Below are 24093 nucleotides of genomic sequence, written 5' to 3'. Positions count from 1 at the left end.
AAGGATAAACAAACCCCAAAAAGCTAAAATTTCTTTGAAAAAAGAAATCACTAATAAATGAGACATTTCCACAGAAATTTTTTTTTTAGAATAGGGAATTAATTGAAAACAAGTTCAGTATCTGATGAGGGAAATATTGAGTAGCTTATGGCACTGGAATATTAGCCACTCTTTAAAATGAATGTATATGAAGTTTACAATCACATAAAGAAATTATGTGACAATATCAAGTAAAAAACTAGGATATAAAAAAATCAAAAAGAATATTTAACCCAATTGTTCTAAAAATGCATTTTGAAGGGCCTAAAGAAAATCTGGCATTTATAATGGTTCTGGGTAGTGAGATTTTAGATGATTTTTCTCCTTTCTGTTCTTTTGCATTTTATATATGTTTGAGGAGACTCTACTTATAATAATCAGAAACTAAACTTTAAATAAATTATTTTCATCAAATGGGGATTGTCAGACGTCTTCAATTATAGTCCTTGGACTAAGTAAGGTAAACAGAAGCTTAGAAAACCAATGATCAGGTTTAGGCTCTACGCTTCTCAAATTTCTCCATTGAAATATGTGTTAAGAAGACTGTTTCAGAAACACATTGACCATCTGGACAACTGTCCTGTTAAATGCCTTCAGTAGAAGGAGAGCTGATTTGTAATTCCTCAGATGTGCACATTTATCCAATTATCTAAGTTGTCATGAATTTTGGTATAAATAGCTTACTTTAGAAATTGGAGCTAGTTTCTCAAATAGTGCTGTACAGTTTAATTTTTAGTTGTTTTGGCCCTCTCTTGATTCATGATGCTAAAACCAAGTAAGGCAGCAGGTAAAATTAAAGTCAGCATAAATCTACCTTGGTGATGTGTGCAAATATTAATTTTCTATACTGTCAATTACAGGGACAAGAAGGATTTCCCGGAGAAAGTGGACCTAAGGTACCGTGTACTTCACATTAAGTAGAGATCAATTAGAAATTATTCCTGACGCTATAAAATGTATCACAGGACAAAAGAAGGATAATTATAAAATGAATGGAGAGAACCCTTAGGGGCACATGGGTGACTCAATCACTTAGGCGTCCCAACTTTTGATTTCAGCTCAGGTCATGATCTCGGAGTTGTGAGATTCAGCCCCTCATCAGGCTCCACGCTCAGTATGGATTCTCTCTAAAGAAAGAAAGGGAGAAATCTTTATGAGGAAAATGGGGAAGACAGAAGCAGACTTTTTTAAAAATTTAATTTCTAGTTTTTAAATTCGTAAGTAAAGGAAGAAATAATCCTCATTTTTTCTTCTCACGTGGACGCCTTCTCTATATGTATTTTCTTCTTTGCTCAAAGGAAAGTAAAATGTAAGGAAAACCAAAACCTGAATTCTTCTCCTTGCTCAATTTTTCCAATGTGATTATAAGTCACCTTCCAATAATACATAAAACATCTTCATATTGGAATAAGTTTAAAAACATATTGAGATATAGCTGTCCGGTTTTCCCAGCACCATTTATTGAAGAGGTTGTCATTTTTCCACTGTTTATTTTTTCCTGTTTTATTGAAGATTATTTGACCATAGAGTTGAGGATCCATATCTGGGCTCTCTACTCTGTTCCACTGGTCTATGTGTCTGTTTTTATGCCAGTACCATGCTGTCTTGGTGATCACAGCTTTGTATTAAAGCTTGAAATCAGGTAACGTGATGCCCCCCGTTTTATTTTTGTTTTTCAACATTTCCTTATCGATTCGGGGTCTCTTCTGGTTTCATACAAATTTCTGGATTCTTTGCTCCAGCTCTTTGAAAACTGGACAGCTATATGTAGAAGAATGAAACTCGACCATTCTCTTACACCGTACACAAAGATAAACTCATAATGGATAAAAGACCTCAACGTGAGACAGGAATCCATCAAAATCCTAGAGGAGAACATAGGCAGTAATCTCTTTGATATTAGTCACAGCAAATTCTTTCAAGATATGTCTCCAAAGGCAAAGGAAACAAAAGCAAAAATAAACTTTTGGGACTTCATCAAAATCAAAAGCTTCTGCACAGCAAAGGAAACAGTCAAGAAAACAAAGAGGCAACCCACGGAATGGGAGAAGATATTTATTTGCAAATGACAGTACAGACAAAAGGTTGATATCCAGGATCTATAAAGAACTCCTCAAACTCAGCACACACAAAACAGATAATCATACTTTAAAAATGGGCAGAAGATATGAACGGACACTTCTCCAGTGAAGACATACAAATGGCTATGAGACACATGAAAAAATGTTCATTATCACTAGCCATCAGGGAGACTCAAATTAAAACCACATTGAGATATCACCTTACACCAGTTAGAATGACCAAAATTAACAAGACAGGAAACAACATGTGTTGGAGGGGATGTGGAGAAAGGGGAACCCTCTTACACTGTTGACGGGAATGCAAGTTGGTGCAACCACTTTGGAGAACAGTGTGGAGATTCCTCAGGAAATTAAAATTAGAGCTTCCCTATGACCCTGCCATTGCACTACTGGATATTTACCCCAAAGATACAGATGTAGTGAAAAGAAGGGTCATCTGTACCCCAATATTTATAGCAGCAATGGCCACGGTCGCCAAACTGTGGAGAAAAGCAAGATGCCCTTCAACAGACGAATGGATAAGGAAGATGTGGTCCATATACACTATGGAGTATTATGCCTCCATCAGAAAAGATGAATACCCAACTTTTGTAGCAACATGGATGGGACTAGAAGAGATTATGCTTATTGAAATAAGTCAAGCAGAGAGAGTCAATTATCATATGGTTTCACTTATTTGTGGAGCATAACAAATAGCATGGGGGACAAGGGAGTTAGAGAGGAGAAGGGAGTTGGGGGAAATTGGAAAGGGAGGTGAACCATGAGAGACTATGGACTCTGAAAAACAATCTGAGGGGTTTGAAGCGGTGGGGGGTGAGAGGTTGGGGGAACCAGGTGGTGGGTATTAGAGAGGGCATGGATTGCATGGAGCACTGGGTGTGGTGCAAAAACAAGGAATACTGTTATGCTGAAAATTTTTTAAAAAAATTGAGATATAGCTCTTTGATTTTAATAACCATTGTGTTTTTCTGAACTTATCTAGGGTGAGATTGGGGACCCTGGTGGTCCAGGAGAAACTGGACCCAAGGGAGCTAGAGGCAAGATGGTAAGCTTCTTCGATTCTAATGCCTTTCCACCTTCGCTACTTTGGGAAGTCCTTTTCATGCTTTTACAGTCATTTGAGTTGTCACTTGTTCCCCAAGAATCGCAAAGTGTGTGTGTGTGTGTGTGTGTGTGTGTGTGTTTTGAAGGCAAACCTGGGAAAGGGAAATGGGTATATGACTCATCCTCCAACACCAGCAAGAAGGCAAAGATGTGTTTGCTTTTAATGAACAAGTTCACCTGTCCTGGCTGCCAAGGTACCATTCTCAACTCTGGAAATAATGTTTTAGGAATCCTTGTGGTCAAAAAACAGCTTCACTCTGGCAAAATATGGTTAGTTTAATCTCATTTCCTTGGCAGATTTAGTGCAGCCTAATGTCCACTAGCATCTTGTTCTTCACTGTTAGTTTTGTTAAACTGCTTTTAATGACGTACACCCTGGAAGATCCTCTGCCCTTTTAGCTTAAGAGACTGTTACTAATTTTTATGAGAGAGTCTCCACTTATGGCTGAATCTATCCTTGTTATTCCATAGAAGGACTGGGAAATATCCGAAAGCTTTGGATCACTCGTAATGAAGACAAGTGTACAATATAGTCTCACAGGCATCAGCATATTCGGGTTCCAGGGGGTTAGGAATGGATTTTTGTATTTGTTGACTCTTTATATTTATACCATGTATAAAGGACATGGCTGCCTTGTGAAAGACATTGTTCTGATAATTGCCTCTCAGTAAATCCTTTTCTTTTCTTCACTGATTGGGTAAGCCGATCTTAACACCATGTTAATTAGCAGGAAAAGAAAAAGTGCTATAACCTTGATACTTGAGGTGGTTTTCCAATTTTGTCATCATAGTGAATTTTATTCTGATTCCATTTTTTATCAAGTATGACAAGAGCTTTATGTACAGAGTTGAGTTTTTTCCCTAGCTCATTGTTACTCTTCTAAGGGATCCTGTAGAAGCTTCTTTGCTCCCCTATGTGTTCATTCTCTTTTGCATTACACTTGATTATTTCTACCTCTTTGACTCTTTCCAGGGTTTTTAAGATTTTATTGAAATATAGTTGATATACAATGTTCGTTTCAGGTGTACAACATAATGATTCAACAGTTACATTGATTACAAAATGCTCACCACAAGGTGTAGACACCGTCTGTCTCCATATAATGTTATTAAAATAATATTGACTATATTCCCTATGCTGTACTTTTCATCTGTGTGACTTACTTATTTTATGACTGGAAGTTTGTACTTCTTAATCCCCTTCACCCATCTCACCCATTCCTCCACCCACCATCCCTCTGGCAGCAACCAGTTTATCCTCTGTATTTATGAGTCTATTTCTGTTTTTGTTGTTTTTCTGTTTTTGTTCTGGTTTTCTCTTTGCTTATTGTTTTGTGGGTTTTTTTTTTTTTTTTAGATTCTATATATAAATGAAATCGTATGGCATTTGTCTTTCTCTGACATATTTCACTTAGCATAATACCTTCTGGGTCCATCCATGTTGTCACAAATGGCAAAATTTTATTCTTTCTTATGGTTGAGTGATATTCCATTGTGTGTGTATATGTACATACATTATATATATATATATATATATATATATATATATATATATATATATTTCCTATTGTGTGTATGTATATCCATTCTTTATGCATTCATCTATTGCTTCCATATCTTAGATATTGTAAATTATACTGCAATAAACACAGAGGTACAGATCTCTTTTCAAATTACTGTTTTTGTTTTCTTTGGGTGAACACCCAGAAGCGGAATTACTGGGTCATATTGTGTTTCTATTTTTAATTTTTTGAGGAACCTCCACAGGATTTTCCATACTGGCCACAACAATTTGCATTTCTACCAGCAGTGCACCAGGGTTTCCTTTTCTCCATATCCTTGACAACACTTGTTATTTCTTTTTGATAGCAGTCCTTCTGACTGGTGAGGTGGTATCTCACTGTGGTTTTGATTTGCATCTCCCTGATGATTAGTGAAGTTAAGCATCTTTTCATGTATCTGTTGGCCATCTGTACATCTTTGGAGAAAGGTTTCTTCAAGTCCTCTGCCTATTTCTTAATCAGATTTTGTATGTGTATGTGCGTGTGTGTTGAGTTGTATGAGTTCTTTATATGTTTTGGATATTAACTCCTTATTGGATATACCATTTGCAAATATCTTCTCTCATTTAGTAGGTTGCCTTTTCATTTTGTTGCTTGTTTCCTTCATTGCACCAAAGATCTTTAGTATGATAATAATCCCAATTATTTATTTTTGCTTTTGTTTCCCTTACAGACAGATCCAGAAGATTAGTGCCTATGTTTTCTTTTAGGAGTTTTATGATTTCAAGTTTTACATTTGGGTCCTTAATCCATTTTGAGTTTGTGTATATATAAGACATTGATCAGTTTCATTCTTTGCATGTATCTGTCCAGTTTTCCCAGCACCATTTATTGAAGAGGCTGTCTTTTCTCTGTTGTATATACCTGCCGCTTTGGTCATAGATTAATTGGCCATATAAGCAAGCATAGGTTTATTTCTTGGTTTTCCACTCTCTTCTTTTGGGCTTTGTGTCTATTTTTGTGCCAATACCATATTCTTTTGATTACTACAGGTTTCTAGTCTATCTTGAAATCTTACATTGTGATACCTCCAATTTTGTTTTTCTTCCTCAAAATTGCTTTGTCTACTCAGGGTCTTTCATGGTTCCATACAAACTTAGGATTACTTGTTCTAGTTCTGTGAAAAATGCCTCTGGTATTTTGATAGGGATTGAACTGAAATCTGTAGACTGTTTTGGGTAGTATGGACATTTGAACATTCTAGTTCTTCCAACCCATGAGCACAGGATATCTTTCTACTCGGTTGTGTCATCATCAGTGTCATAAAATTTTAAGTTTAGATCTTTCACCTCCTTGGTTAAATGCCTTCCTGGGCATTTTATTCTTTTTGATGCAATTGTGAATGGGATTGTTTTCTTAATTTCTCTTTCTGCTACCTTATTATTAATGTATAGAAAAGCAAGAAATTTCTTATATTAATTTTGTATCCTGTGACTTTACTGAATTCCCTTATTCTAATAGTTTTCTGGTGGAGTTGTTAGGGTTTTCTATATATAAAATCATGTTGTCTGCAAATTGTGACAGTTTTACTTCTTCCCTACCAATTTGGATGTCTTTTATTTCTTGTCTGATTACTTCAGCTCCGATTTCCAGGACTCTGGTGGTGAGAGTGGACATCCTTGTATTGCTCCTGATTTTAGAGGAAATGCTTTTGGTTTTTTACCACTGAGTATGATGTTAACTGTGAATTTGTTTGTATATGGCTTTTATTAGGTTGAGGTGTATTTCCTCTAAACTCATTTTGTTGAGAGTTTTTATCATGAATAGATGCTGAATTTTGTCACAAGATTTTATTCATTTGTTAATGTGTTGATATCATGTTGTTTTATTTGTATGAGTTAGTCTTATTCCCTGGAATAAATTACACTTGGTTGTGGTGGATGAGTATTGTTGAATTAGGTTTGCTAATATTTTGTTGAAAATTTTTGCATCTATATTCCTCAGGGATATTGACCTGTAATTTTCTTTGCTTACAGCGGGCTTTTTCTCCCCAGTTTTTTTAATTAAGGTAATGCTGCCTTCATAGAATGAATTTGGAAGTTTTCCTTCCTCTTCTTTTTTTTGTAATAGTTTGAGAAGAATAAATATTAACTTTTCTTTAAACATTTAGTAGAATTCACCTGTGAAGCCATCTGGTCCTGGATATTTGTTTTAGAAGTTTTTCAATTTTGTTACTGGTCATTGGTCTGTTCAGATTTTCTTTTTTATTCAGCCTTGGAAACAGTGTTTCTGGGAATTTATCCATTTCTTCTATTTTGTCCAATTTGTTGGTATATAGTTTTTCAGAGTAGTTTCTTCTGATCCTTTGTACCCTGTAGTGTCAATTGTACCTTCTCTCATATTTCTAATTTGAATCTTTTTTTTCTTGATGAGTCTGGTTAATGTTTATCATTTAGCTTTTCAAAGAACCAGCTCCTAGTTTCATTAGTGTTTCCTATAGTTTTTTAGCCTCTATTTCGTTTATTTCTGCTCTGCTCTTTATGATTTCCTTCCTTCTAACTTTGGACTTGCTTTGTTCTCTTTTTTTTTCTTATTCCTTTAGGTATAAGTTAGATTATTTGAGGTTTTTTTAATTGAGGTAGGCCTGTATTGGTATAAACTTTACCTTAGAAGGGCTTTTACTGCATTCCCCAAGATTTTGAACCATTGTGTTTCCATTTTCATTTATCTCCAGGTATTTTTTTATTTCCTCTTTGATTTCTTTATTGACCCATTAGTTGTTTAATAGCATATTGTTTAGTTCCATGCATTTGTGGGTTTTTTTCCAGTTTTCTTGTGATTGATTTCTAGTTTCATCCCATTGTGGTTAGGAAAGATGCTTGCTATAATTTCAGTCTTCTTAAATTTATTGATACTTATTTTGTAGCCTAATGAGATCTATCCTGGAGAATTTCATAGTACTGCAGTTCATAGCATCAAGGGTAGGGTTTCCATGGTTACTGTGTCTCCATCCCTCCTGCCATTCTCTTTGTGGTCCCTTTACTCTTTGTTGTGTGGAAGCTGTTCAGTTAGCCCTCAGTTCTTTTTCAGGAGGAATTTCTCTCTAGGTAGATAGAGATTCGGTATGTCCTTGGCAAGAGGTGAGTTCAGGGTCTATGACACCATCTTGGACACCTCTTGCCTGTGTAGTCATTATTTATTGGGTTTTAGGGATACAAAATAAAGAATCTGCTCTTTGCTTCCATCCTGCTTCTCCTAAGAGGACTGCATCTCAGCTATAATTATTTTCTTCATGCATGTTTTTGGATGATTGTCCTTTAACACTATGTTGTGTGTTTTTTTTAATGACTGAAATAATTAGAAAGATAATTGGAAAACACTTTGAAATTAATCCACATGTCATCTGCATTGAAATACCTCTGGATCCTTTCCTTGACTTGTTAATGAAGTACTTTACTCTCGAACATTGGAAGCATGCTAACATGTTCAGCTGTTTTTGGGTTCTTGTCCCCCAGTGCCAGATTAATCATTTTTATAAAACAATGAACCAATGGGAAGCATGTGAACTTTTACTTTTGGCCTTTGATTACTTGAATTTCTTTTTTTCCCACAATTTATCACTGTTTGTAACTTATTATTTCACCTGCCAAGCTGCTTTTCCCCTATCTTTGTAAATATTTCCGAATTTGAAGTTTAGACACTGAAAACTTCCAGGTTTTCCTTCTGAAAAAGTTGAAGTTTCCATTGGTAGAAGTTTCTGTTGATAAAGTTTTGCTTTCAATTTTGAGCGCCTCTTCAGTTTTCTTGGAATGATTGTGTTTTTAGTTTTTCTAAATTTTCACATTGTTTTTTTCCTCCCAACCGAAGGATTTTTTTGTCATGGTTTTAAACCTTATATATGTGTGTGTGTGGTGTGTGTATGTGTGTATATACATATATTTTTTTTTTACACATGCACATACTTTAAGGCAGGATGTGTTCATCTCTGCACTATGAACATTTGGGACTAGATAAATTTATTTTTAGATTTTATGTTTATCTGACAGAGAGAGGGAGTAGAAGTAAGCAGAGCAGCAGGCATACAGGGAGAAGCAGAATCCCCGCTGAACAGGGAACCTGATGCAGGGCTCAATCCCAGGACGCTGGAATCATGACCTGAGCAAAAGGTGGCCGCTTAACCGACTGAGCCACCCAGGTGCCCCAGGGCTGCATAATTCTTAGTTGCGGGGGCTCTCCTGTGCGTTGTAGGATGTTTAGTAGCTTCCTTGGCCTCTACCCACTAGATGTCAGTGGCACTGCCCTTCTCCACCCTTCCCCATTATAAGACAGAAAAATGTCTCCAGACATTGTCAAATTTCCCTTTGGAGGTTGTAGTTGAGAACTACTAATTTAGAGTCAAATAATTTCACTAAGTTTCATATGAGAGGGGGGAAAAAGGCAATCCATTTGCTCCTTATCTCTTTCTTCTCTCCTATTTCTCAGGTTGTCTTTTTTGCTCTACTTTTCTCGGAGATTTCTTTGACTATTTCACAATGCTCCTCTCGTGATTTAATTTTAAAGAGCTTGTTTTGTTCTCCAAATATTTTTTACACTATCTTGTCTCGTTTCATGGTTGAAGCATCTTCTCTTAGTTTTCTGAGGATATAAATTAGTATTTTTATGGCTTCTTTGTCCAACACAATCTTTTTCCTATAGTTTTGTTTTTTCTGTATTGATCTCTATACCCAGCGTGTCTGGAGAATGGGCTATCTCTTCCTATTTAAGAAGTAAAGACAAAAAGGCTAATTGGAAGCCCCAGAGACATTGATAGAGCTGATCAGCTACAGGTTTTACTGAAGAGTGGTCTGGCTGAGTTCTTTACTTAGCAGACATCTGGTATCTGTATCTTTAGGTCTTCTTTCTTTGGTCAGATTTCCCTGAGAAGACTGTTTCAGTTTCCTGACTGAGGATGAAGGTCTGGCTGTAGTTTTCATGAAACCACATGGAAAAGGAAACCTGAGAGGTCTCGTGTCTATTTCATATATCTTTATCGGATCACCCTGTTCGCAGGAGGGTACCATGGGCACTCAACTCTGCCTGGAGTTCCCTGGTGCAGATCCCTCAGCTTTACCTCTGTTGTTGGAATGGAAAAAGGGGCATTCATCCAATTGCAGAGAATGGAGAGGAGATCAGAGGATTCCTAATGATTTTCAACCAGTCCTCCTTATTTAGCCCCTCCCCTTCACCTCCACTTTTGGAGGTACCTGCTGCCAATTCTTGAGCCTGCTAGGAATGGATTCTTGGCTTTCCCTGCTACTGGCTTAGGATCCAGCTTTTTCATATCTGCTAAGTCATTTAACACCTGTACATCTGCTTTCTAGCCTCTGGAGGTTTGTGGCTATTGTCTTCTTCCTCAGTCTTCCCCTGCCCCACTTTTTTTTTTTTTTTTTCCTTTTAAAAAAATCTACTTAGGGATGCCTGGATGGATCAGATGGCTAAGGGTCTGTCTTTGGCTCAGCTGAGGATCCTGGGGTCCTGGATCAGTCCCGCATCAGGCTCTCTGCTCAGCGGGAAGCCTGCTTCTCCCCCTGCCTGCTCCCCCTATTCGTACTCTCTCTACCAAATAAATAAAACCCTTCAAATTTTTTTTTTACAATAGAAATATCTACTTACATCATTTTGATGAAACATTGAGAGGGAGCAGAAGTCAGTGTATATGTTCAGTGTATATGTTCATTCCCTCCCCTCCCCCAGGAGGTTAATCTGTATCTCCTATATAATCAGTGTGGTTTTTTTCACTCAGCCTAGCACACTGTAGAATACTCAAAGAGCATCAACAGTTATTCCCTGTCTCATTTGTAATGCTTGTACAAAGTAAGCTGATTTCAGACGATTTCATTTTTTCATTCTGTAAATGTTTTAAGTCCTATGGCATTTTGAATGAACTTAGGAATACTGCCCTGTTTTTTTTAATTCTAGCCTTCTTTATAATAAATCATACTGCTAAATGCACATGGAAGAATTCTTGTCATATAGCAAGTAGTCAGCAATTGTTTTTATTACTGCTGTTATTCATTTCACTACAGATATCTCCAGCCAACTTCTAGGTATATTCTTCTTGTTGTTTCAGGGGTCTTATATTTAAATTTTTGTTCTTCTGGGGTTTTTGTTCACTTATTTGTTGTCATCTATTGTCTCATTCAGATAAAATTTCTCCTTTGATCCAGCAATTCCATTTCTAGCAATCTTCCCTAAGGAAATAATAAGAATCACAACATACCATTTTTCTTGGCGTTGCTTTTCTTGGTGTTAGCAGCAAACGTAAATGCCAACAATAAGAAACTGATGAAAGAAATTATGGTACATCTGTGCAATGGAATATTATACAGCCATTAAAAATGATTCCTACCCCCCAAATTTAATAACATGAAAACTTCAAGAGATATATTTAGTTCAAAAAATAACAGGAAAAGTATAAAATTATATTTTAAAAGAATATATCTACATACACAAACATATAAAATGACCAAAAGACACCAAATGTTAACAAGGATTATTTGGAAGTGAAAGAATTGCTGAAGATTTTTTTCCTTTTGTGTGCTTTTTGGAAATCTCTCAATGTTCTAAAAGTATACACCCACCCAGGGATGCCTGGGTGGTTCGGTTGATTAAGTGTCTGCCTTCAGCTCAGATCATAATCCCAGGGTCCTGGGATCAAATCCACATCAAGCTCAGCACAAGTCAGCTTCTCCCTCTTCTGCTCTCCCTGCTTGTGTGCACACTCATGTGCTTTCTCTATCAAACAAATTAACAAATATTTCTTTTAAAAAGTAAAATAAAACACAACCACCATATGTATATGTATAAATATAATTTTAAAATAAATTCTGCTTTGAGATGTCCACTGGGCCTCCAGGAAAGATGGGATCCCCTGGGGAGCCAGGACCTCCTGGACGCAAGGTAAGTTGAAAAGTCATAAATCACACCAGATCCTCTTCTCAATAAAATGCATGGAGACTTCATTGCCCAAATGTGCATGCTTTCTATCTTTGCACCTGGTTGCTGATTAAATATTCGTCACCATTTCTCATGAGGTAAGGAGAATTTGAGGAAGGAAATGAAAAGTATTGAACTAAAATGTGATCTCTCAATTATGGGTGAATTTTATTTGCCCGGTCCTTGTCCTCCTCCTGTATTCAGTAAGTGAATGAAGGGAAGGGAGAGGAAATTAATAAACAGGGAACAAATGATCCAAGTTGTATTCACATGGAACTTTTCTCCAGGAGTCTGGGTGGGGCTTTATGGCATTTTTCCTCGGGTGTCTTTCTTTGAGAATAGCCAGACTCTTCCCATTCCAAAGATGGACTTGAAAATGTGAAATGAAAACCAATTCCACTTTGTGCTTTCTATTCCCAATCCAGACAGATCTCTATATATGTATAGTCATTTATTTTTGGAAGGCTGTTGGGATTACCTTTCCAGATGTGCAGTTTGAGTCTGGTCCCTTTATCATCCAACCAATGATGGAAACAAGAAGGTTCAGTTCAGCTGTTGTTCAGTGGCCAAGGCAAAGTATGGGGCTGAGGAACTCTGAATGTCCCCTAAGGTTGGGCAGTTATTAGAGATGGATCAGCCTCATCTGTATATAAGCCATAAGCCTGCTCCAAAGCTCTTCATGCCAGTGTTAAGTATTCAGCTCCATCCTTAGATTCTGACAACCCTTGTTGTCCACAGATGGGGCTGGAGGAAGGTGGACTTTGGAGGTTTGTGTTCCTCAAGCTTGCTGCTTGCACTTGATTTCCCCTGGAGTGTTAGTTTTAACTCAGTGATGAGGATCCTCCTACATGTATTCTTTTCTTCCTCTAACTTAATTAGAATAAAAACTTTAGAAATCTTCACTTTCTGAGGTTAGTGCATATTCTTCCTACTGATGAGTGGACAGAGCAATGAGACCACATTTCTTTTTTTCTCCTAGGGTGTGAAAGGGGCCAGAGGACTGGCTTCGTTTTCTGTAAGTATCTCCTGATTCCAACAGAATGCTCTGTACTCCATTAAATTTATTTATTTTTAGACTTGAAGACCTGGCAGTCGGTCGGTTAATTCTTTGCTTTATTTTTGAACTACAGATGTGTGAGCTCATTCAGTATGTTCGGGACCACAGCCGTAAGTATCCTGCTTAAATTGATCACCCAAGTTGTTAAAGCATTCATAGAAGAAGAGCAGTGAATTCTGCCCTCAGAATTGAGACTATTTACCAACCAATCTCTTAATATTAGAAATGCCACTGCATATATTTTGAGTCAACATAGATCGGTGACTAGTAATGCCTTCTCTGACTGCCCTCCTCATGTCTATTGGAACCTGTTCCAAACACTAATTAATAATATGTCTAGGGCTTTCAACCTAGGGGAAATTGAGGTATGAGGTCATAACTCTTCTGATGGTGAAATCAATCAATGGAGAGTCACCCTGAACTTCTAAAAATGATTAACACCAGACAATAACACAGGATTGAATTCACCTGGTGTGAAAGCTAGCTGTGATAACAAGGTGTCACTTACTTCGGTTTATTGTTTATTACTTCTTTTCTACAAAGGTATGCCTGATTACTTTTCATTGAATGATTGATTTGCTGGTAATATTATTGATTTTTGCCTGCATATTTTTTCTCTCTCCCAATTCTAAAAGTAAAAAGGCATTTATTTTGGCAAATGCTCTTTTGAATTTGCTTTAAGACTCCTATAGCAGCATCTTCTATCAAAATATGTTAGCACCATTAAAGGAATTCCACATACAAGATGAGCAAAGAATTGACTAGTTAGTGTTTATTTGCAAATGTATAATGTCTTCCCAAATAAACACCATGAATGATTTTGGAGCCCTTTTCTGTAGAGAGCTTTGGTCTCAAAGCCACAGACTTTTTAAAGCTTTGGATGCAGTGTTGATCTCAGCTCTATTTGTACCATAAAGGAACTATCCATGATGAAAATCAAAATATATGTGTTAAGTCATGAAGATCTGTTGCTTTGGGCTGACTTAACACAGTTTACTTTTTGACATTAGAGCCATGGGAACTATAATGAGTCAAAGGTAGACCAAGTGTGATGAGACCCAGTCTTTTATAATTTGAGAGGCTCAGTACAAAATCACAAATCCAAAAAATAGGTACAAAATTATTTCAAAAGAAAAGGTTGTTTAGAACAAGAAAGGAAATCACAGCCAACAACTTTTGCTTATTGTAAAAGCACATAATCTTATGATCACACAACTAGGTCCCTTCTCAGGGTCTTGCACAGGGCAAGTGAGAAGTCAAAAGCAGAACTTTCTGTGGTGATGGAGGTGTTCTACCACAATGTTCAGTATAGTAGCCACTAGCCACCTGTGACTCTTGAGTACCTGAAAGGTGATCAGTGCTACTGAGTAACTGAAGTTAATACATTTAATTTTTAAAATTTAAATAGTCACACGTGGCTAGTGACTTCCATATTGGACAATGCAGGCCTAAGGCTTATTGATGCTTTATCTGCTTCAGAGTAAATCCACCTATCATGTTTACACACACACACAAATACCTATCAGACTATATATGTGCATGTATATAAAATCAGTATCTACAGATCTCTACATGGGGAAAAATGAGGATAAAGAGACGTTAGGTCCTTTTAACCTTTCCAAATTCAGTGCACCTCTCTGCAGTGTAACATTCTTTCCCAGGCAAAGGTTCTTTCCCTCTGACAGTTGGTGGCAGGCTACTGATTTGTGGCTATATGTTGTCCCATTTCTCCCACCCTGTCTTGTTTTTGCCAAGATGCTGGGATCCACCTGCATTTTCTTCAGACCCTTCCTGTTGCCTCGGTGTTTGAGTCAATTACAAAAAGCACACAGGGCAGAGCTTCTACTGCCATGATTTCCCTACACAGTACTAAACTCTCTTCTACCAAATAATAACCCAATCTCCTTTGTTCTTCTCCCACAGCTGGCGGACATGGTGAGTAATCTTTATTTACATCAAGTCATAATCAACCTCCAAAATGTCATACATCTGGAAAGACAAGTTAAAACAATGTGTTGCCTGCCAAAAGATATAAATTTCATCTGAGATGTTTTTGCTGCCTCATTTTGGTAGCACAGACCTGCCTCCAGTCAATTACACAGCTTTAGCTGAGTCTCACAGCTGTTTCTCAACCAAGTAGTTTGATTTTTTTATTAATATTCTAATGACTAACATTACTATTAATGTTACTGTTGGTTTTTTTGTAATAATTGTCTCCTTCCCTTCATTTTCTCTATTGTATTTGTAGCCTAATGGTTATGAATTTAGATGTGACAAAGCTACCCTCTTAAACCTTTACACCCTATCCCTTCTGTCTAAACCCATCAATCCACACCCTCTGGTTGCATCCTCACTCACTCAACAAATATTTATTGAAAGCGTATTATGGTTGGAGCCTGGTTGGCTCAGTAGGTTAAGCCTCTGCCTTATGCTCAGCTCGGGCCCTGATCTCAGGGTCCTGGGATCAAGCCCCACATCAGGCTCTCTGGTCAGCAGGGAGCCTTCTTCCCCCTCTCTCTGCCTACCTCTCTGCCTACTTGTGATCTCTCTCTCCCTCTGTCAAATAAATAAATAAAATCTTTAGGGCACCTGGGTGGCTCAGTTGGTTAAGTGACTGCCTTCAGCTCAGGTCATGATCCTGGAGTCCTGGGATTGAGTCCTGCATCGGGCTCCCAGCTCCACGGGGAGTCTGCTTCTCTCTCTGACTTTTCCTCACTCATACTCTCTCTCACCTTCTCTCTCTCAAATAAATAAATAAATAAAATATTTTTTTAAAATCTTTACCAAAAAAAGCATATTATATGCTAGGCGCTGTGAACACAGGGCTGAATAAGATAGACACAATTCTTGTCCTCAGAAGCTCCCATTCTAGCAGAGGATCCAGATGATAAACACGTCAAAGAAATATGGAATCCTATCCTTGCTGTGAAGGAGATAAAGAAACAGGAGGCTTTGTCACAGAATAATGTTAGGGGAGGAAAGAGCTGCTTTAGGATGGAGGGCTCCTCTTTGAGACAGTGACATTGGCATTTGGACTGAAGAATAAAAAGAAGCCAGCTTTACATGAGCCAGGAGAAAGAACAGCAAGTGCAAGGCCATGCTGCAGGACAGATCTAGGCATAGGAACTGATGGAAGTCCAGTGGGAGAGGGGGAGATTGGGGGGTGAAAAAACGAAGCAAGCCAAAGTCAGGTCAAGTTGAACTTGATTCAAAATAGGTTCAAATAGGGAGGGTGGATTGTATTCAAGCTGGAAGGAGAGGGTATTAAAGTGTATTCAAAGTATGGAAGGAAGAACATGAGCTGATGAACAATTTTTGAGCACTTACTTGGGCCATTGTGGAAAAGTAGATTGTAGGGGAGCATAAGTTTAAAGGCCAGAGAAGTAGTCAGGAGGGAGTGGTGTTTCAGACAAATGTGGTGGTGTCAGGAAAGGGCTGCCAGTGCTGTGCTTTAAGTACATGTCGGCGGTTTCTCTTTCTCTATCCTGTTGTTACCTGCTCTGTGCCAAGCAGCAGCCACCAGTGTACAGTGTATGGCCACAGAGCCAGATCAGGCCTCTGTGTGGTCATCTGTGCCTTGAGGAAGAACTGCTAGGTACCACCACAAGCCAGCCCAGCGTTCTTCAGAATCTTCTTGTTCCTGGCAGGTTGCTAGATTTCAGAACATGTGTTTTCCACGTAATTCCAAGTTGAATTACTCTTTAGGTACTTTCTCCTAAAAACTTGTGTTTTTTCATATTTCAGCCAGTGCTGTGAATCTTTTTCTTCCCTTTATCTCCAAATTGCACCTGAAGCTGCCTTATTGTGGTGGTGTTCCCATATGCAAATCACAGCCCAAACAAAAAGCTGGCAGAAACACTTTCATGTTTAGTCATACTTCCATTTTATTGTAAAGTTGACATGACCTCAATTTTTTTTAACATCTGCTGAGCCTTCTGAGTGAGACTCAGAGGCTAATAAAATATGTCCTGTCTCCACTGAGATGCACAGTTTGGTTTAGGGTTAAATATTTATCCTTACTGGTCCTTTAGCCTGTTAGGTCACAGAGTCCAGGACCAGAAGGAGATAATCATCTAGCATCAAAACGGGGGCAAAGCTCAGCTGGTCACAGCAGAGGACTCGCTCCTTGACCAGCCCAGGCCAGCCTCAAAAAACCTGAGTTTCTGAGTTCTCATCAAGAGCTGGTAGGCCTCATTTTGCTTTTATTATCTCTGAATCTGATTTGCTGGCATCTGAATGAGAGGAGGCACCCCTCCAAAAGAAGTTCATCGTTGAGATTTATTTCCTTTTACCAACCTATATCTCCTACCAGGCCTCTCCCCCCATTAATAAAAGTTTTATTCTCCCTGTACCTGCTGCAAAAGAACTGTCCTTTGTTTGCTGCCGCTTCATTCAGTCAGCATTTATTAGAACCCTGATAAATGACAGGAACTAATAATCTGGCAGATCCAGAGAGACACAGTCCCCGTCTTCACACTTCCTGGAGAGGAAAACATTAATCAGATAATCAGACAAATATGAAGTGTCAACTGTGATAAATGCAGGGTACCGGGATTAGAATGAATGAATTGGAATCAATAAATACGTCTGAAATTTACATTTAACACTCCAGTTTACCAATTCAGTTTCTCTATGTAATAGGTATATTTATTGATTAAACTTGCCTTTTCAACTACTAAATAAAAATATATCCCTGAAAGCTTTCCTCATTCTTTTAAGTGGCATAGTCATCACAATGAAAAAGTCTGTAATAATAATGGCTAACGTTAACCGAGGACCTGTTGTGTGCCAGGCACTGTTGTCCTAAGTGCTTTACCTGTGTTAGTTCACTGAATCCTCAATACAGGGCTTAGCAGTGGCTAATCTTAGGACCGGCATTTTACAAATGAGCAAAATGAGGCCCAGAGAAGATAAGTCACTGGGACAATGTAACAGGGCTAGTGCATAGTCAGGTCAGGTCTCTAACACATCTCTGTAGCACCTACTTTCTACATCTGATGGGCTGTTCTTTTTTTAAGATTTCATTTATTTGTTATGCTCCACAAATAAGTGAAACCATATGATAATTGACTCTCTCTGCTTGACTTATTTCACTCAGCATAATCTCTTCCAGTCCCGTTCATGTTGCTACAAAAGTTGGGTATTCATCCTTTCTGAGGGAGGCATAATACTCCATAGTGTATATGCAACTCTTTTTAAAAAAAAAATAATTTATTTATTTGACAGACAGAGATCACAAGTAGCCAGAGAGGCAGGCAGAGAGAGAGGAGGAAGCAGGCTCCCTGCTGAGCAGAGAGCCTGATGCGGGGCTCGTTCCCAGGACCCTGGGATCATGACCTGAGCCGAAGGCAGAGGCTTTAACCCACTGAGCCTCCCAGGCGCCCCTCCATAGTGTATATGGACCACATCTTCCTTATCCATTCATCCGTTGAAGGACATCTTGGTTCTTTCCACAGCTTGGCGACCATGGCCATTGCTGCTATAAACATTGGGGTACAGATGGCCCTTCTTTTCACTACATCTGTATCTTTGGGGTAAATATCCAGTAGTACAATTGCAGGGTCATAGGGAAGCTCTATTTTTAATTTCTTGAGGAATCACCACACTGTTCTCCAAAGTGGCTGCACCAATTTATATTCCCACCAACAGTGAAAGAAGGTTCCCCTTTCTCCACATCTTCTCCAACACACATTGTTTCCTGTCTTGCTAATAGGGAGACGGACAGGAGAAGGGAATTGAGGGAAATTGGAAGGGGAGGTGAACCATGAGAGACTATGGACTCTGAAAAACAATCTGAGGGTTTTGAAGGGGCGGGGGGGGGGGCAGGGGGGGAGGTTAGGGGAGCCAGGTGGTGGGTATTAAGGATGGCACGTATTGCATGGAGCACTGGGTGTGGTGCAAAAATAATGAATACTGTTACACTGTAAAGAAATTTTTAAAAAAAGAATTGGAAAAATAAAAATAAAAATAATTTTTTTAAGATTTTATTTATTTATGTATTTTATTTAGTTTTTAAAGGTTTTATTTATTTCTTTATTTATTTTATTTGACAAGTAGGCAGAAAGGCAGGCAGAAAGAGAGAGGGGGAAGCATGCTCCCTGCTGAGTGGAGAGCCCAATGCAGGGTTCAATCCCAGGACTCTGAGAATATGACCTGGGTCGAAGGCAGAGGCTTAACCCACTGAGTCAACCAGGTGCCCCCTGATTGGTTCTTCTATGTTTGGAACATCCATTCTCTTCTAATCTCTATGAAATCATTAACAGAACTTTTGGACCCATTCCTTTCTCAATTCCTGTTACATTTCCTTATTAAGTAAAAACATGTATGTTTTAGTTTAGCTCACTGTATGTTCCAGCAATGAACATAATACCAGTGATCCAATTTCTGTAAGTAAAAGGGCATATTCATTTGATTATTTCAAATGATTATTTCAAAGGAATTTGGCCATTAACTTCCAAATTACATAAAAACTCAAGTTGAATGATACTTTCTCTTGGGCTTTATTTAAAAGAGCAAATTCAATCTTTAAAATAGCATTTTCCTTCAAGATTTAAACATTGACTACTTCAACTGCTCATTTTAGTATTTAATGCTTATTTAAGGTTTAAATATTTGCATATTTAACATTAAAAATTACCTTGCCCTCCATGTATCTTTATTTTATTATTTTTTTTAAATAAGCATGCAACATAAGGAACATGTTCTTGCCTTTAAGGAAAACCAGAATGCCCCGTGCATCCCACCGAACTGGTGTTTGCCTTGGACCAGTCTCGAGATGTCACCAAGCAGGAATTTGAGCGCATGAAGGAGCTGATGTCTTCCCTGGTGAGGGGCGTCAGGATCCGGGAGAGCAGCTGCCCAGTGGGCGCACGCATCGCCGTCCTCACCTACACCTCTCAGGCCCGACACCTCATCCGCTTCTCAGACGCCTACAAGAAGAACAAGCTCCTCAGGGAGATTGAAGCTATTCCTTACGAGAGGTCCTCAGACAGCAGGGAGATCGGCAAAGTGATGAGGTTTATCTCCAGGAATGTCTTCAAGCGAACACTTCCGGGGGCTCACACAAGAAGAATCGCCACCTTCTTCAGCAGCGGCCAGTCTGCCGATGCCCAGACCATTGCCGCAGCAGCCATGGAATTCAGTGCCCTTGACATCATTCCGGTCGTGATCGCGTTCAGCAACGTGCCCTCCATCAAGCGTGCGTTTGCGGTAAGATGGTTAAGCTTTCCACGTAACTTTGGGGGGGGGGGCTATACTCAGAAGCCTTTTTAAGAAAGGATTGAACTAGGCTATTTAATTTCTGTGTACCAGGAAGATGCTAAGCCCTTTGCATGCATTATCCTGTTTAATTCTCACAAGTGGTATGTAAGGGACGGGTATTAATTACTATTCCCATTTTATCAGTGAGAAAATAGCCTGGAGTGGTTAAACCTGTATGCCCGGGTTCACATGGCTAAGAAGTGGCAATGTCAGGACTTAAACACAGGTTTACTATTCCAGTCCTTCTCCAGGGAACTCCTGAGTTGCCTCTGGGTATAGAGCTACTAAATCAGGAAGGCCAGTAAACATTCATTGATGTCACTTATGGGGCCAGTAGCAATAGTTGCTGTGCAATGAAAGCCAACTGACTTGATTTTATAATTTCAACAATCATATAATCCAAATTTTAAAAAGGAAAGCTATCTTAGTTATTATAGCTTCTTTGGTTGGGGGGCTATATAAATAGACCACTTGGGATCAAGTAAACAGACATATAACATTGTATTAGCTTCAGGTGTGCAACGTGATTCAGTATTTGTAAATATTGTGAAAAGATCACCACTGTAATCCTAGTTAACATTATCACCACAAATAGTTATAAAAAAATTTTATCATAATGGGAACTTTCTTTTTGACTAAGATTTTTATTTTAATTCTCATAGATTTAATATACAGTTATAGTAGTTTCAGATGTACACCACAGTGATTCAACAATTCCATACATTACTCAGTGCTCATCATGATAGGTTTATTCTTTTTTTTAAAAAAAAATTATTTATTTTGAGAGAGAGAGAGAGCTTGAGTGAAGGGAGGGACGGAGAGAGAGAGAAAGAATCTGGATCAGACTCCATGCTGAGCATGGAGCCTGCAGTGGAGCTTGATCTCCCAACTCTGAGATCATGACCTGATCTTATTTGGTGGAATTCACCTATGAAGCTGTCTGTCCTGGAGTGTTGTTTGTTGAGAGGTTTTTTTTGTTTTTTGTTTTTTGTTTTTTAATGGATTCAATTTCATTGAATTGAATCAATTCAATCAAATCATAATGGGTCTGTTTAAATTTTCTATTTCTTCCTGCTTCAGTTTTGGCAAATTATATGTTCCTATGAATTTATCCATTTCTTCTAGGCTGTCCAATTTGTTGGCATATAGTTTTTCATAATAGTCTTCTATAGTCCTTTGTATTTCTGTGGTATCAGTTGTTATTTCTCCTTTCTCATTTCTGATTTTGTTTATTTGAGTCTTCTGTTTTGATGAATCTGGCTTATCAATTTTTTTTTTGTCTTTTCAAAGAACCAGTTCTTGTTGTTATTGATCTGTTCTGTTGTGTTTTTTAGTTTCTATTTCATCTATTTCTGCTCTAATCTTTATTTCCTTCCCACTACTGGTTGTTTTTTTTTTGTTTTTGTTTTTGTTTTGTTTTTTTTTCATTCTCCCTTTTCTAGCTCTTTTCAGTGTAATGTTAGGTTATTTGAAAAATTTCTTGCTTCTTGAGGTAGGCCTGCATAAACTTCCTTCTTACAACTGCCTTTGCTGCATCCCAACGATTTGGATTGTGTTTTCATTTTCATTTATCTCCATGTATTTTTCCATTTCCTTTTTGATTTCTTGGTTGACCCATTCGTTGTTTAGTAGCTTATTGTTTAACCTCTATGTAGTTGTGCTCTTTCTATATTTTTTTTTCTTGTGATTGATTTCTAGTGTCATAGCATTGTGATCAGAGAAAAACATATTGTTTGGCTTTGATCTTTTTTAATTTCTTGAGACTTGTTTTGTGGCCTAATATGTTATCTGTTCTGAATCTGTTCAGAAAAATCTGTATTCTGTTATTTTAGGATGGAATGTTCTTTATATATCTGTTAAATCCATCTAGTCCAATGTGTCATTCAAAGCCACCATTTCCTTGTTGATTTTTCTTTTTGGATGATCTGTTCATTGATGTAAGTGGGATGTTAAATTCTCTTGCTATTTTTGCATTATTACTGATTACTTCCTTTGTGTTTGTTATTAACTGTTTTAAGTATTTAGGTGCTCCCATGTTGGATGCATAAGTGTTTACAATTGTCATATCTGCTTGTTGAGTTGTCTTATTATTATATAAAGTCCTTTGCCTTTTGTTACCATTTTTGTTTTAAAGTCTATTTTGTCTTATACAAGTATTATTACCTCAGCTTTCTTTTCACATCCATTTGCATGATAAATGTTTCTTCATCCTTTCAATTTTAAACTGCAGGGGACTTTCAAAGCCTTTTACACCACCATAATTTTCTATGAAGATGTCAAATAAGCACAACAGAACTGAAATGGAGTATTAATCTATAAAGTATGGAAAACAGTGCCTGCTTCTTGGAGCTGTTGTGTAGGTGAAATGATAGGACACCATGCCTCAGTGCCTAGCACATAGTAAATATTCAAGAATGATAGCTTTTGCTCTAATTGTTATTGTTATTGTTTATCTGCTTGATGATGAACTAAAATCTATTTAACAAAACTGATATCTAGGTTATAAAGGAGCTGACGCTGCTATTAGTGTCATTGAACATGCGAATGGACAGGCTGATAGACCAGGCTCAGAAAGGAAAATGCATATCAGTTAGAAAAGGCTGGGCCATGCCATGCAAGTGAAGGTGCTATAAAGCACAGCAGCTCAGAAACTCAGTGAGTAGATATGGTTACATACAGGCCTATAATTCCTTCTGTTTATTGAGAGCCCCATTGTCCCTTGGCTTTATTTATTCACAAGAGACAACATCCTAATGCAAATAATTAATAGTAGTTGTAATATAAATTTGAATAAACACTATTTCACCACCCACTCAAAGGTGTGTGCATAGCCTATAACTTGAGAAAACATACTTTGTTGGTTTGTTTTAAAATCTTTTGATTGTTAAAAAAAAAAAAAAAAAAATCTTTTGATTGTTAACAGTCTCACTCAGAGTTCCTAGCCAAATCAGCTGGAGGCTCTTTGCTCCTTTCTTGAAGGACTTTATCTCAAAAGAGCACCACTGAAGATTCAAATTCTTGACAATGACCCTCCAAAATCTGAGCAGCATTGGCTCCAAACACATCTTGAATAGAATTAGAGATGCAGACAGAAGTCAGAATTGGTGCTAAGTTGATCTGGTTCATCCAGCAAATGCTTAGTGAGCACCTCATGTATACTGGGTGCTATCCTAGGCTGTGGAGACACAGAAGTGGAAAACCAAAAACCCACACTCATGGAGTTGCCATTAGAGGATGGAACTAAGCAGGGTTGTCTAAAAAGGTTCAAAATAGAGGCATATTATACAAGTTGGTAAGAACCCACTACTGATACCTGGCATTACAGAAGGGAAATTATGTTACTACTTCTCCTTTGCCCTCTTTTTCTTTCTTCTATCCATTCTGTTCAGTTGTGCTTCCCTATACTTGAACTGTTGTTTATTATTTCAAGAACAGAACTCAAAAATTTAGTGACATTGAATTATTATTTTAAAATCCTAACTTGTTTCATAATTATCATGACTTTTCTAAATCTTGATTTGTCTGAGAGTTGAGCAGTCCAGTGTAAAACTTGGGCCCATGCTACAGGACTCAGAAGCAGATGTTCTGACAACAGGCCATGATTTCCCTTAACACATGGACTGTGACCCTCACACCCCTTTTAGAAGTTTCTCAGGATGGCATCAAGCTGAGTGATGAGCTATTCATCCCTTCTGAAACAGAAGGCCATTTTTGACGAAAAACCCCAGTCTCAGCTTTGTTTTGCCACCAGCCTTTCCCCTCTAAGTGTGTTTGGCAACGACCTCTTACCTCTGGTGAAATTCTAATGAATTAGAATTCTAAAGAATTCTAACCTAGAGTGGGTCTCCCTTTCTAATAGACTTATAAAAGAGATCTCTTTTTTAGCTAGGCTTTTTTTTTCTTTTACTCTGCTTTTTAGCATCACAGATGAGAGAAACAGTAAGTATAATATTGACATTACAGTTTATTCTTGTGGTTCGAGACAGAACTGAAATGGGTGGGGTAGGGAGTTAAATGGGAAACTGTGGCACTTTGACCACCCAACCTTTTTATTTTTAAAAAGAATTCCTTAATG

General features: G+C 37.9%; 1 protein-coding gene across 4 annotated transcripts in view; it reads left to right on the top strand.

Annotated features, from left to right (window-relative positions):
* COL6A6 (collagen type VI alpha 6 chain) overlaps window positions 1-24093 on the top strand; it is a 144825-nt gene that overhangs the window by 101297 nt on the left and 19435 nt on the right. For 2 of the 4 annotated variants that reach the window (XM_082684218.1, XM_082684219.1), the window contains 7 exons: window positions 900-935; window positions 3103-3165; window positions 11603-11665; window positions 12681-12716; window positions 12832-12868; window positions 14682-14693; window positions 19474-19967. In XM_082684218.1, the coding sequence (XP_082540344.1) occupies window positions 900-935; window positions 3103-3165; window positions 11603-11665; window positions 12681-12716; window positions 12832-12868; window positions 14682-14693; window positions 19474-19967 (741 nt within the window). The other 2 variants (XM_082684221.1, XM_082684220.1) reach the window with 1 other exon arrangement.

This window comes from Mustela nivalis, assembly GCF_964662115.1.
Source record: "Mustela nivalis genome assembly, chromosome: 1".
Lineage (NCBI taxonomy): Eukaryota > Metazoa > Chordata > Mammalia > Carnivora > Mustelidae > Mustela > Mustela nivalis.
Note: the sequence above shows the minus strand (reverse complement) of the source record. Positions and strands in the feature narration are given on the sequence as shown.